Source organism: Manis javanica, chromosome 1 (genome assembly GCF_040802235.1).
Source record: "Manis javanica isolate MJ-LG chromosome 1, MJ_LKY, whole genome shotgun sequence".
NCBI lineage: Eukaryota > Metazoa > Chordata > Mammalia > Pholidota > Manidae > Manis > Manis javanica.
The window spans coordinates 100479216-100494911 of record NC_133156.1 but is presented as its reverse complement, the minus strand read 5'-3'; the positions used below and the strand labels follow the sequence as shown (position 1 = coordinate 100494911).

Sequence of the window (15696 nt, the reverse complement as noted above, 5' to 3'; positions counted from 1 at the left end):
AGACTCCCCCTATTATCAGATCGCACCACATACCCCATTATAGTCACTGTCCATCAGAGTAGTAAGATGCTATAGAATCACTACTTGTCTTCTCTGTGTCATACCACCTTCCCCATGTCCCCCGCTCCACATCATATGTGCTAATAATGCCCCTTTTCCCCCCTCTTTTCCCTCCCTTCCCACCCATCCTCTCCAGTCACTTTCCCTTTGGTAACTGTTAGTCCATTCTTGGGTTCTGTGGTTCTGCTGCTGTTCTGTTCCTTCAGTTTTTCCTTTGTTCCTCTACTCTACAGATGAGTGAAATCATTTGATACTTGTCTTTCTCTGCCTGGCTTATTTCACTGTGCATAATACCCTCTAGCTCCTTCCATGTTGTTGCAAACGGTAGACTTTATTTTCTTCTTATGGCTGAATAATATTCCATTGTGTATATGTACCACATCTTCTTTATACATTCATCTGCTGATGGCCATTTCGGTTGTTTCCATTTCGTGGCTATTGTTAAAACAAGTTATTTTTAAGATAAGCTAACATCACCATCTGCTGTGAGAAAGCTAGAATGTGGTATTACTTTCAGGTATTTTGCATTATCATATATAAAAGCCAGAGAAACAAAAAACAATTCTAAGCCTTTAATACATTTCAATGATTTTCAGTAGGAAGTGAAAATATATATACATATATAGGTCCTCTGATCTTGAAACATTTTCACCAATATACTCAAAAATCACAAAAGCTTCAGGGGCCACAAGTGTAGATGGAATACAAATCAAGACTAATTCTAGTATAATTTTACTTTGCTTATGATTGAGATCAAAAGTGAACAAATCATCTATGTAAGAAGCCTGGGTGAATGAATTAAAAGTGAAATGCAATTATTATAGCTTTCTTTAAAGCCTTATACAATATACTGTACTAAAAAGATTCTAACCAGTGGATTTATCAGTAAAATGTGAACATTGATAAATAAATCAAGTTGTTTTTTGCCTTAAAATCTTTCTACAATTTACAACATAGATGAGTTCAGGGACAACAGTGCTACCTGCTCTGTAGTATTGTCAGGCTTATCCTACAGAGCCACTTCTTCCTTCCCCAGTAACTTCAAGGTATAAAAAGCTGCTCATTCCTTTGACTCCCAACTGGAGTATTCTAGGAAGGCATTTTATGTCATCTTCATAAAGGAATTTACATTTGCTAAAATGTACAGCATTTTCTATAGAAGGGACATGGTAATCTTAGAATAATATTTGATTACTTTTAAAAACATGAAGTACTTAAGCAAAAAAACTTGAGACGATATACAGTAGAAAGCATTTTCAAATATAAAAGTATACACTATGCCCCCTCAGGAAACTAATGATACTAAATGGGTTTGGAATTCCCTAGTTTAGGTTGTATGTAATCCTAAATGAGTACTATAATATCTTCCTTTATCCATCCATGAAAAAGTCTACTAAAATATTATGCCACATCAACAAAAAAGCTAAAAAGCTAGAGAAATTTAGATGAGATAATTTTATTTACAGAAAGATCACAGATTAACAAAATTTTGTGAACTCAATTTTAAGAATGGTTTAATATATATATCACTTGTTATATAATACCTAATTAAAATAGTTTCATGCTACCTTTATCCATTAGTTTCTATATTTCAATTTTTATCAAGTCTAGAAATAAGGCATGGAATAGATTTACTAAATACTTTCAAACTATGCTTCCTTCTCCATCAGGTACTGTCAATTTCAAAACCATGTACAAATTAAATGGCTTTCCATTATAATTCATAAATTTAAAGGATGCAAATGGAACTCAAAATGCATAAAAGAAAACTGTCATAAATTTTAAAAAGAAAACTACACTAGCAATTTCATAAATTAAAAAATCATTGAAAGAATATTGCAGAAGGTACATTAAAAGTTTTATAATAATTAAGTGTAGAGTATGTTTTATTTGGATTATTGTCCATCCAGCTGAAAACACCAAAGCACTGACTGAATGTGTGAGGACCATTGTTAAATGAGTAATAGATGGCAGCATGTATCATTGTAAGGATAAGAAGAGGGACCATGTGCTTTGATTTGCAAATAATGTTCTTTATCCAAGTAATCCTCAGTGTTTCCATTGTCCTTGAATTGCAAGATTCTTAAGGACTGTTGTGAAGAAAAGACCATGCTTTACTGGTGAAAGGCTTCCAATCTTATTCGGGTTGGATCTTCTGGATGTCTCAAGGCAATTCCATTACGCAGGAGCAGTTCAATATAAGGTGGCCAAAAAGAATCACTAATTTTGACATATGGATCATGTGGAACATCAAATAATCTATTTACAAGAATCTAGGAAAAAAATATTCAAAAAGGAAGAAATTTATACAGTTATAATAAAACATCAATAAAGATTTTTTCCAAAGAACGTTTATATCCCTCACTTTGAATACTTTTTTATATCATACTTCTATATATTAAATGAATTTCTTTTTTAAAAGACTACAGATTACTGGTGAATGGAAAAATCTTTAAAATGAATCTCTGCATCCTAACTTTGAAAACTAGTTAGAAGGCCTTTACAATGGTCACACTTCCTTTAGGATTAATAAGTTCTTTAGGTTAGAAGTTTGATTATAACCATTTCTTATAAATAAAAATAAGAAACAAATCACTCAACAAAATATGCACAAAGTTCAAAAAACAGCATGTACTGTCATAATTTGGGGGGTAAAAGAAATCACCAACTCCACTCCCCTGTGGAAAAAACACCTATTCTGATAAATTTTCAAAGAAATAATTATATCAACATCATTTCTTTCAACTTCATCTTGAATGTCTGATTTCTCCTCTAAGAATACTGAAGGGTAACAACTACAAATTGAGAAATTTTAAGTATTTATAATAAATTATATAGGCTAACATTTCCCAAATTGTATTCCATGCAATTGATCTCCTTAAGAATGTTCTCATGAAAACAGTCTTGAAAAACAGGGCTCTATGGTCAAATAAGCTGGGGAAACATTGCTAATGTACACCTGTCTTTTCCAGATCCACTGGCATTAGAAAGGTTTTTTTCAAGAAACATATATTTACAATTCTTTGAACAATAATGTTCTATGAAACATAATGGAAATTGCCAAATGTACATCATTTACTACTCTACCTCCTCAGCTACCACACAGTGTCTTCACAAATTTCACAAACAGAATTCAGAAGGGTAAGAGAATCCTCAAGGGGCATATGACTAGTGGCAGATCATGAATGAGATTCCATATCTCTGAATTGCCAAAGCTTTAATTGAAAAGCTAAAGCTTTAATTGAAAGATATTATTTTAAAGAACATGGAAGGGAAAAAAGCATACTAGATACAATTATAAAGTGTTACAGAAATATAATTAAACTATGAAGATCTCATCTCACATTTCATAACATTATCTGTATCTCAATTCTTGAAATGAAATTTTCATCTATCATTAACTTCAGCTATTTCAAGTACCATGTCCTGGGGGGAAAAAGCTTTTGGCTTTCTTTCTTTTATGGTATGATGATAAAAGAATTAAATATTATTCCTATTTTGGGAATATGACTAAGGGTTAGACTCTAATTCGATGTTCTGTTAAAAAATGACAATACTCTTTCTAGTACTGTAGAGAAAAGTTACTAGTTTTATAGTAAAGATAAATGAACACAAATGTACTTAATAAAGATTCATTTATACCTTAAAACTAAAGCAGTATTTTTTTTTCTTTTTCAAGCCTGGGTATAACTGTCCACAAACATTAAGAGGTTATCTTCAAGACAAAACAACCACACAGAACATTTACCTCTAACATTTCATGCAGTGTTATCAGCTGTACAGTTGATTCTTGAGTGTTTTTCTTTGAAAGAAATGTGAATAACAAAGAATTAATATTTCAATTCTGCCAATGGCAGAATATTAGACTGTATTTATTACAGAATTTTAAAAACTAATATTTCTTAATTGCAATGGCACAATGTACACTAAAACCAAACATAATTAGGTGATTTCAAAAGAATTCTAAAAGTAAACAACTTGCTTGTACTAAACTATCAGGTTTATAAAAACAATTTAAGCAACCCCCAAGACAGTAAAATCTTTTGCAATTACAAGAAGATACAATTCAGACTATCTGTAATTATATAACAGATAAATTACATGTATTATATTTACTCATATAAAAGAAAGTCTACTATTTGAACCCCCCAATCAAAATATTCCAATCAAATGATATTTCAGACTCTATTGACACACCTTCAGGACAGGAAACTTGCTTCCCAGGGAGCCTGTTTATCTTTCTATATTTCTTTACAGTTTCTAATGTTACCTCGACTCATTGGCTCTTTTCCCGTGGAATGACAGAGAATAAACTCGTTCCAATTCCATCCAAGAGTTCCTCAAATATTTGAAGACAGGTTATGAGCCCCAAGTCTTCACCATATTAACTATCATTAGTTCTTTCAATTATTTTTTATAACCATAGACTTGTGACCCCTCAATATCATGGTTGTTCTCTGAATGTACTTTCATTTGTCTTTAACAAAAAAAAAAATCCAGTGTCCACAATGATTTAGGTGTGATGCAAATACCAAGGAAAAAAGGAAGACTCACTTCCATACTTGTAGTTGATAGAATTCTATTCATTAAGTTTAAGACTTCATTAGCTTCTGAACATCCATTTTGCCCCAATGACCTCTGTCTGAGCACACTATCCTCTAAAATGCCTAAATTTCTAAATTTCTTTCATACATCTACTTATGTCTCCTTCATTTTTTCTTATTTTGGTATCATTTATACTTACATGAGCAACATTGTGGTTACTAGATTCCCCCCATTATCAAGTCCCCACCATATACCCCATTACAGTCACTGTCCATCAGTGTAGTAAGATGCTATAGAACCATTACTGTCTTCTCTGTATATACTGCCTTCCCTGTGCCCCCCTAGTTATGTGTGCTAATTGTAATGCCCCTTTTTCCCCTTACCCCTCCCTCCTTCATTCTTTTTTGTGTCTTTCATTCTTTAATGTTTTCAACCCAAGACATTCTGTATACCTCCATCAAATATCATCTTATTTTATTTGACCAACTGAAAAATAGAGTCCTAATTCTGTCATCTGATATATTTACTATCTAGCCCTCTTATTAGTTCCCCATCATTTGTAAATTGTAAAGACCATGTCTTCTACCTCTTTACTCAAATTACTATTAAAAATGTTCAACAGGACAAGGCTCTAAGGGGAGGTGCTAGAAATCTCCTTCCAAGATAATACTAACCATATTCAACAGCTTGAGTTCAAACATTTAATTAATTTTAAAGTCACCTACTTTAGTAACAGCTAGTACCTTCCTGACACCAAAGATTACCATGTAATCTTATAAAGATCTAATAAACACCTCATAAGGTCTTACAGAAATACAAGCATATTAAAGAAATAGTAAAACAACCTTGACAAAATTAAATGTGATTCCTGAATAAAGATAGTAGATTAGTTCTCAAAATATCCTAACTTCTAATACCTTACTAAATGAGTGGTAAAAAAAAGATCATGATTCACTAGTGATGAAAACAAACAGAATTATAGAATTGATAAAGACATAAGCACCAAGGCACAGATTAAAATAGAGGGTTTGAGACAAAGCAAAAAAAGAGGAAAATGTAATGAAACAAAAGATTTTCAATATAGGGATATTATAAACAATATAAGGTATAATAAAATTTCCATGAAGTGAAATGTGACCTAAATCTACCCCTGAAAAAGTCATCTTCAAAGCAAAACTGATACAGAATGATCAACATTGTAGCATTTCCCTGTTTAAGTTTGTGAAGCTCAAAGATAGAGAACTCTTTAGGCATATAGTCAGAAGCAGCAAGACTTCTCTACAGGCTGGCCTCAGACTCCACACACATTTCACCTCAGAAGAATGGAGCAGTCCCTACCAAGTCTTGGTATTTTAGAAAATGTGCTGAAGATATCCTTTGAGTATAAAGGCAAAGTATTTTCAGCATTCAAGAATTTTAAAAATAAACACCAAAGCGTCCCGCCACGGGTCGCAGCAGCTCAGGTGGTGGGGGGAGCAGCAGTGGCCAGACAGCTCAGCTTTGCGAAGGCTCCTGGGGCACCATGGTTCACAGGCAGCTGGTGTGCATCCGCCAAGGATGCCCAAGGGGAAGATCAGCTCTGCGGAGATTCGCGAGGTTGTCAACTAAACCTACTCCAGCAAAAGTGAAAAGAAGCCAAAAAAAAGCGGTAGGAAAGGATAAATCTTCAGACAAGAAAGTGCAAACAAAAGGGAAAAGGGAGCAAAGGGAAAGCCGGCCGATGTGGCCAACCAGGAAACTCAAGGTTTACCTGCAGAAAATGGAGAACTAAAAATGAGGAGAGTCCAGCCTCTGATGAAGCAGGAGAAAATGAAGCCAAATTTGACTATAGCACGTACCGTGTCTTAGTGGTTCCTATCTCCCTTCTTGGACAATCCAGAGGAATATTTTTTCAAATATTTTATAAATACAAGTTTTTTAAATAGCTCTAGAAACACTTTTAAGAAGGGAATCTGACCTCATACCATTTTTTAAGAGTAAATGCTTTTTTTAAAGAGTTGAAATTATTTGCTGGTTGTTAATTTTTTTGGTACAACCGGAAAATAGTGGAATATTGAATACGGGAGGTTTTGATAAGTCTTCGGTGTCACCTTAACATTCCATAATGGGGGTAATTTTTACATCCTGTGTTATAAACATACTAAATGGCAATTTGGAGTCAGTCGTGCATTAATCTTGAACATTTTAAGTTACTTCTACTCCTGTGCTGTTTTTGGCAGATGTGTTCCCTAAAGAAAATCACTCCTTGATCTTGGCTCTCCCTGCCAGAATTTTGTACACTCTGTAGCATCTCTGGTCCTGGTAGTTCAGTTTTCCTAGTAACTTTGCTAATATGCTATGAAAGACTGAAAATGTGCATAATGTATATGATATGAAAATTGTGAATTAGTGGAACTTAAATGATGTAACAGCATATCGACATTTGAAGGTAATGGTACTTGATACCCTATATTAAGGAAAATTTGCCTCCACAGTTTAAGCTGGAAAGTCAGTGGAATAACTGTTTAGAAAAGAATCACAACTACATGATTTTTTTAGATATTCAGTACATATGTTAAGAATTGTGTGCAAATTGAAATGTCTGTGTACTGACCCTCAAAACAAATAAAATCTCAATTCTAAAAGAAAAAAATAAGTAAACACCCAGGAATAGTTCTTGAACAAATTACTTGTCAAGGAAATCCATCAAACCAAATGATGGACTAAACTTAAAATTAAACTCAAAATGAATGGTAAATGATGATAAGCATTGAATCCAATATAGAGTAGAATGAAGAAAAACATATACATGAATGACAGACAGTATGAGAACAGAATGTACATGCTATATACCTGCCATAGGAAAAATAAATAACACCGATTGGAATGAGGGTCTAAGAGAAAAAATATTAATTTTCTCATCTTTCATAGCAGGAAGTCAATGAGAAGTGCCTAAAATTGAAAGATGAAATTAAACTATTATAATATTTTATAACATTTTTCACGATTTGTTTTATTTTAGGCATCTCTCCAGAACTAAAATCACTTCTTCCATCAAATTTAAGTAAAATTACAGCTTATACTTATTTTATATTAGCATGTACAAAATTACATCAATCCAGACATCCATCAATCCATTCATATTTCTATACATGTTATGTATTTAGAAAAATGTCTCAAATGATGATCACCTAATATTAATGATCTGGTGAAGGGAATCTGGTTACTTCTTCCTTCTTTGTATACATCTTTGAACTATAAAATCCAGTGTTATGGAATGAATTGTGCCTTCCAAAATTCATATATTAAAGTCCTAACATACAGTAATTGGAGATAGAGCACTTAGAGAGGTAATTAAGTTTAAATGTGGTCTTAAAGGTGAGGCCCTAATCTGACTGGACTAGTATCTTTATAATAGGAGGAAGAGACCCAGAGAGCTTTGTCTACACTCACACAGAAGAAAAAGGCCATGTGAGGATACAGTAAGAAAGCAGCCATCCAGAGTCACGAAGGCCTCAGCAAAACCAAACCTAATAAATAGCACCTTGATCTTGGACTTCTAGCTTCCAGAAATATAAGAAAATGCCTTTTTTTTGGTTTAAGGTCATCTCATCAGTAGTATCTTGTTATGACAGCTCAAGCTTTCTAATATATCCAGTACTACTGCTTGAAAGGAAAAGAGAGAGAAAGCAACCTCATTTTCTAATATGTATCAATAGTTCATACACTTCATTTTTAAAAAGTGAGCTTATCCAGTATAACTTAATGAATCCATGATGGCTTCTGGTAATTAATGCTTCCTATTCAGAATGCCTCAAACCACTAGTTCTATTAGTGGAGAAATTTAATAGGTTAAAAAAAAAAAAAGTTGAAAAAGACTGGAATCAGAAAATAAGCCAGTTGAGTTATCATAGGATAGTGATCAGTATGAGGTAAGGAATCATGAACTTAATGATTAATTAATTTAATGATTCTGGTTAACAGAAAGCTGTCAACAATTTCAGAAATAAATAAGGGATATAAATAACAATGGATAAAACAGGAGATGTAGTCCATAACAAATGTAAAGCCTATTGATACCTACACAGAAGAAAGGGAAGAATAAAAAAATACATATTATAAGAAAACAAAGAGAACTTTTCACCTTTTTCTAGTAAACTTACAGTCATTCAATAAATATGAACTCAGGAGATACTATGATAGATATGCAAGATAGTAGAGATACAAAAATTAAACATAACAAGGAACTCACAGCTCATGTTGGACGAACAGTGAGATAGACATAAATGGTTACTATAATACCATGTGATAAATATTAATAGAATAACACCTAAACTTCACTACTTCAGACAAAAGATGATGTTTGAGTTGCATTATATAGGAATTTGCTATCCTCAACACATAGGAAGTGTTTTGTAAGCAGAGGAAATAAGAATGTATAAGGCACAAAAAACTGACAGGTCATTTATTCCATACTTGCTGCAGCTATAGTAGTATGGTTGAATGGATTCATGCAAGAGGTGGATAAAGAATGTTGGGAAAGGAGGTTAAAGACATAGACAAAGTCTAGAAAAAAGTTACTCTAAGGAGTTCCTAGACTTCATCACATAGGAAGGCATCAAAACTTTACATTGAAAAGTGATTCAACTACGTATCTTTAGAAAGATCATTCCAGTGCAAGTTTCAATGTTCATCCTACTTTCACAAGTTCTATGTATTTTTTAAAAGGAATTAAAGTGATTGTTTGCAGTCTTCCGTCACCCAATGAAATATCTACTTGCTTTTGTGGAAAAGGGTTATTCCAACTACTACTAAAAGAGTCAATAACTTAAATCAACTAACAGATTTCTTCTGATTTAAAAAGTTAATAAACATTAATCATGGAAAATTTGGAAAACAGTAAAAACAATATATCTCACCTATAATTCTAACACCCAGACATAAGCACTGTTACATATTTTGGTGCAAATTAGACTCATACAATTTAATCATTTGTATTTTATCCATTTAATAATAAAATCTGAGCATTTTATTAACTCTTTGGATAGTGCATTATTTTTAAAATCTGCATTTTGTTCATCACATGGATACAATATAAAAAATGTATTTAAGTAATATTATTTTATTGAACAACTAGGTTGCTTCCAATATTTCAATAAATGTGATGATGGAATATTTCCATACATATATCTATGGATATGTATCAAATTTACTATTAAAATAAAAAATTTATTGGAAAATGTACATTTGAACCTGTCTGAAATAATTTCATATATGAATACCTCCATGAATATCTTCTCTAGAACTTACCTTTTTCTTTTTAACATTTCTATCAGGCAGAGGAAAATGGTCTTCTAGAAATTCACCCAAGGTTATCAAAAGTTTCTCCTTATATTCTTTTATATCACACATTTTAGATTTCAGCTCTTTAAAGATTCTAATAGATTAAGAAAAATTAAAAGAAACACATCACTGATACAATACATAAGCATATTAACTAGTTAGTCATGAAGCTGATCAAAAACTTTGCTCAAACATTATTTGCTCAAACCAATTAAGTCCATGTTGAACATGTAGGGAAACTAAAATCAAGTCATTTATAAAAGACTATGTAACTAACAGTTTGCAAAAACTAGGACTCACAATTTCTGGTAAAATTTACCTTCTTTTCATGTATGTATCTCATATAACATAAAAAAGAAACTTTTTCATATTTTAACAACCTAGAACACAAAATTAATACCTGGATTCAGAAAATGTCACAACCTGATGTTTCAATTCATTGTGCAGTACATTAAGAGATTCCAATATCTGTTGTTGTTCATCCAACCACTGCTGCTCCCTTTAAACATGGAAAAATAAATAGTAGCCAAGAAACACATTAATGCCAACTCAAAAAAATAGATGATTAATGGTAATTATAATATCAATATACCTTTCTAAGTCTTCCTTTAACTTTTCATTCTTTGACTGAATAGTAGATAGCACCAATTCAAGATCATGTCTCAATTTTTGGAACTAAAACAGAATAATTCAAATTAATGGCTTAGTCTTTAATACTATAAACAATTTTATTTCTCAGTGATGGTAAAATTGACATATTGGTCTATGATATTCAGAAACCAATAGCAAAAAAAAAGTCTAGCAGACAGTCTTTGAAAGGAAAATATACAGCATGTAATAAATTCTTTATAATACTACATTTGTTAAATTCAAAAATAGAAGAGGTTTGGGGCAAAAAAATTTAATTTAATATTGAAAGGCAATTAAATGCTTAAGTTTTTGGTAATCAGGTAGATTAGGTCTCTCAGGAGACTATACAAAAACAGACCTAAATGAATAACATGCATTCTACAAATATTTATTTATCAATTATTGACTACCAGGCATTGTTGAGGAGTCAGAGGTATGAAGGGGAATCCAGACAAGTTCAGTGAATGGTAAGTATCATGAAAAAAAGTCAAAATAAGAGTACAGAAATGAGCAGGGATGTCTCTTTTAGGTCATATGATATGGAAAGACTTCTCTGATCAGGCCAACAGTTTTATCAACGGAGAAAGAAGGCAAGAAGTAATCATGTCACTATCTAGCAAGAGAATGTTCCAAGAAGAGGGACTTTTAAGTGCAAAGTTCCTGAGGCAGGAGTATATTTGACTGTTTGGCTATAGGGAATTACAATAAACTCTGGACCTTTTCTAGTATCTTTTTGTTTCTAGAAAGCATTAGTTAGTGTTCCATGCTCCAGACATCAAAGGTTTCCATTAGCTTTTTCAAATCTAAATCAGCAATACTTTAAAGATGTATATTATAAACCCTACAGAACCACAAAAACAATGAAGAGACAAAACTAAAAAGTGTAAATAAAATGGGTTTATTTTTTTAAATATACTACTAATTCAAGAAAATAAGAGAAGAAAACAGGACCAGAGAGAGGACAAACAGGAAAGAAAAATCAATTTTACAGATTTCAATGAAACCATAGTAATACAACATTAAATATGATCTAACAAGGGAATTAGCATACATAGAAAGGTAAAATTTGAAAATTTTGCAAATATTTGGATACTAAAAACACATTTCTAAATAATCCACATGTAAAAGAAGGAATCAACAGAAAAATAAGTAATTACGAACTTTCTGAAAATAAAAACAAAATCAAAATTTCAGGGATGAAGTAAAAACAGTACTCAGTTAAGAATTTACAGCACTAAAAGCCTACATCAGAAAAAAGAAAGCTGTCAAATTAATACCTCAGCTTCCACAATAAGAAACTACAAAAAAAAAAAAAACAACAAATAAAACCAAAAGTAAGCTGAGTAGAAAATAATGACAAAAACTTAAATCAGTCAAATAAAAAAACAGAAAGGAAAATGGGGGGAAAAAAAATCAATGAAATCCAAGGCTGATTCTTTGAGGTCAAAATTACAGACCCAAATTACAAATTGCCAAAAGGCACATATTACCAACATCAAGAATGAGAGGTGACATTACTACGAATTAAAATGGTAATGAATGAATGAGCAATTTTATGTCAATAAATTTGACAAGTAGTTAGATGGGACAAACTTTTTGAAAGACACAGCCTACCAAAGCTCATTCAGAAAAAAACAAAAAACCGGACTAGCCAAAAAGAAACTGAAATTGTAACTAAAAATTTTCCCACAAAGAAAACTCCAGGCCCAGATGGCTTTCGTTTGAATTCTAACATTTAAAGGAATAAATAATACTGATTTTATGCAACCTCTTTCAAGAGAGAATACTTCTCAACTCATTCTGAGACTGATATTGGCCAGATACCAAAGCCTGACAAAAATGTCATAAGAAAACCACAGACAAATATCTCTCATGAATACATATGCAAAAATCTTACTAAAATTTTAGCAAATTACATCCATCAACAAAACTGATTAATATATTACAGCAAAGTGGGGCTCATCCTTAGGAATGCGTGGTTAAACAGTCCAAATAAATTTCAAAACATTAACCAATGATTAATTTACCATATCAACAAACAATTCTTAGTTTAAAAAATTTTTTTATTGCAATGAATTCAGAGAAAAGTGACAAAATTCAATATTAATTCATGATTAAAAAAAAAACTTCATAAATTGTAATAGAAGGTTAATTTCCTCAACTTAATTAATGGTATCTATGAAAAACCTACTGCTAACATCAAACTTAATGATGAAAGAGTCAATGTTATCTGCTAAGATTAGGAACAAGGCAAAAATGTCCATTCTCATCACTTACATTCAATATACTACTAAGTGTTCTAGGACAGCACAATAAGCTGAGGAAAAGATACATAAAGCATGCAGATGTAAAGAAGTAAGGAAAACTGCCTCTGATCTGATTTTAGATGTAAAAAAGTAAGGAAAATCCAACAGAATCTACAAAAAAGCTATTAGAATAAAAAGGTTTAACATACTCAGTAGAGTCAAGACGCAAATAAATACAAGTATTTATTTTATTTGTATATGCCAGCAATAAATTGGGAATTTAAATAAAAAAATATACCATTTTAATAGCATCAAAATATGAAAAGCTAAAGGGATAAATTTGACAAAACATGTACAAGACCTGCAAACTTCTGTTACAGTATTTGAAGCCTTTTTTAAATCATAAGATAATATCGAATTTTCTCACTTACTCATACTGAATTCACAAGACAATCAACTTTTATTTTTTAGTCTGTTGATACACTGACTTACAAAACATTGATAAGTTTTTAAAATATCAAATAATGGAGACATAAATAAATTAAGGTATCATGTAATATTCATGGATCTGAATTGAGACTCAGTATGTTAAAGATGTCAATCCTCCTTAAATTAAAACTATAGAATCAGGGCAATCTCAATCAAAAGTCTAGAAAATTTTTTAATGGGACAGAATAACCAGCCTCCTCTAATTTGTATGAAAATATGAAATAACTTTGGTAAACAATAACAAAGCAAGAAAACTCATACTATTTAATATCAAGATTTATTATAACGCTTCAGTAAACAAAACAATGTGGTATGGCCTAAAGAAAGAAAAACAGAAAAGGGAAGAAAAACATCCGGAATGGAAATAACATAACACGGAATGGAAAACAAAAGGTCTAGAAATAACTAACAATTTTACATATATATAATTAATAATTTAACTCAATACATTAATTTTTTACAAACATGCAAAGGAAACTCAAAAGAAAAAAGAGTTTTTTCAACAATTTACGCTGGAATGCAATTACTATCCATACAAAAAAAATGACAATAACTCATTCCATATATAAACATTATCTCAAAATGGATCAAAGATCTAAATGTGAAACCTAAAACTTTAAAATTTCTTGAACAGGGGGATTCAAGATGGTGGCATGAGAGGTGAGACAGAGAACTCCTCCCAAAATGACAAATAGTACACAAAAATATAGTTAATTAATACAACTGACCCTAAAAAAGCAACAGGAAAGATGGCTGAACCAGACTGCATACAGACCTCATGAAAAGAGCAGACCTCATGGAACAGGGTAACATACGAAAGACTTAATCTGGCGGGACCCAGGCCCTTCCCCAATCGCAGCTCACCGGAGGGAGGAAGAGAAATGGAGCAGAGGAGGGGGTGGAAGCCTGGGACTGCTGAACACCTAGCCCTGGAGATCTGCTTTTGAAGCAGAAACCTACACTGTGTGGTACTCTGGACATTGGGGAGCTCAGACAGGTGGAGTGCTTGAGAGACTGAGATTCCAGCCATTTGTGGAGGATGGAATGCACATGGGGCCGCTCTGTGTCAGAGGAAAGGCAGATAGTCTAAGAGGCTTCCTAGCAGCAAGAGGGCTGCTGAGAGGGTGGAGTTTGCATGGAGCTTGCTGCATGGGAGAAGGGAGAGCTGGACAAGGTTGTCTGATTGCGCTCTGCAAAGCTGGGTGGGAACTTTGAGGAGCTTCAGGTGCTCCACCCCCCTGGCTGGCTGCCCAGCTCCCAGGTCCCCCACTGTGATATGCAGCCCGCTGCCCCTCCCTCCTAGCCTGCCAGTACAGGTGGGCAAACCGGCAGTCACTGCGCTGGTGTCAGGGCAGCCAGAGGGAGGCCACACCTACAACAGCTAGAGACACAAAGCACAGAGGCTTACACCTGTGTGCTCAACCCACTGGCTCTGACACTGAGACACACATGACAGATGGGAATCAGAAAATAGATAGTTCCTCCTCCGAGGCACCAGCTCTGATCCCCTACAACCCCCAACCTCACTCTAGGGGCTGAGCAGCTCCAAAGACTGGAGCTTCTGGGCAGTAGAGGGCACCAAACCAAAATATGAAATGTCAAAAGAACATGGTTCAGACCAAAATCTCACAAACCCCAGAAAAGTGGCCAAATGAAATTGGACTCACCAATCTGCCTGAAAGAGAGTTCAAAATAAAAATTATAAACATGCTTATGGAAGTACAGAAAAATATTCAAGAACTCAGTAACAAATTTAAGATGGATATTCAATCATTAAGAAATTCCATATCTGAAATGAAACATACAAGGAGGGATTTAAAAGCAGATTAGATGTAGTAGAAGAGATGGTAAATGGAATAGAAATTAGGGAAGAGGAATACAAAGAAGCTGAGGCACAAAGAGAAAAAAGAATCTCTAAAAATGAAAGAATATTGAGAGAACTGTGAGACCAATCAAATGGAATAAAATTTGTATTGTAGGGGTACCAGAAGAAAAAGAGAGAAAAAGGGTTAGAAAGTGTCACTGAGGAGAGAACTGCTGAAAACTAACACAATCTGTGGAAGGAGATAGTCTCTCAAGCCATGCAGGTGTACAAATCTCCCGCAATACAAGGGACCCAAGGAAAACAACACCAAGACATATAATAATTAAAATGGCAAAGATCAAGGATAAAGATAGACTTTTAAAAGCAGCTAGAGAGAGAAAAAAGATCACATACAAAGGAAAACCCATAAGACTTCTCAACAGAAACCTTACAGGCCAGAAGGGAGTGGCATGATATATTTAATGCAATGAAGCAGAAGGGCCTTGAACCAAGAATATTCTACACAGCAAGGTTATCATTTAAACTTGAAGGAGGGATTAAGCAATTTCCAGATAAGCAAAAACTGAGAGAATTTGCCTC

The 15696-nt window shown here is 33.1% G+C and overlaps 1 protein-coding gene across 1 annotated transcript in view; it reads right to left on the bottom strand.

Moving 5' to 3' along the window:
- Window positions 1-617: 617 nt before the first annotated feature.
- CENPK (centromere protein K) overlaps window positions 618-15696 on the bottom strand; it is a 59980-nt gene continuing 44901 nt past the window's right edge. The window contains exons 6-10 of the mRNA XM_037013608.2: window positions 10520-10602; window positions 10328-10426; window positions 9895-10021; window positions 3809-3862; window positions 618-2333 (exon numbers count right to left, since the gene is read on the bottom strand). Coding sequence (XP_036869503.1) covers window positions 2175-2333; window positions 3809-3862; window positions 9895-10021; window positions 10328-10426; window positions 10520-10602 — 522 coding nt within the window. The 3' untranslated portion in view covers window positions 618-2174. The remainder of the gene's footprint in view (window positions 2334-3808; window positions 3863-9894; window positions 10022-10327; window positions 10427-10519; window positions 10603-15696) is intronic.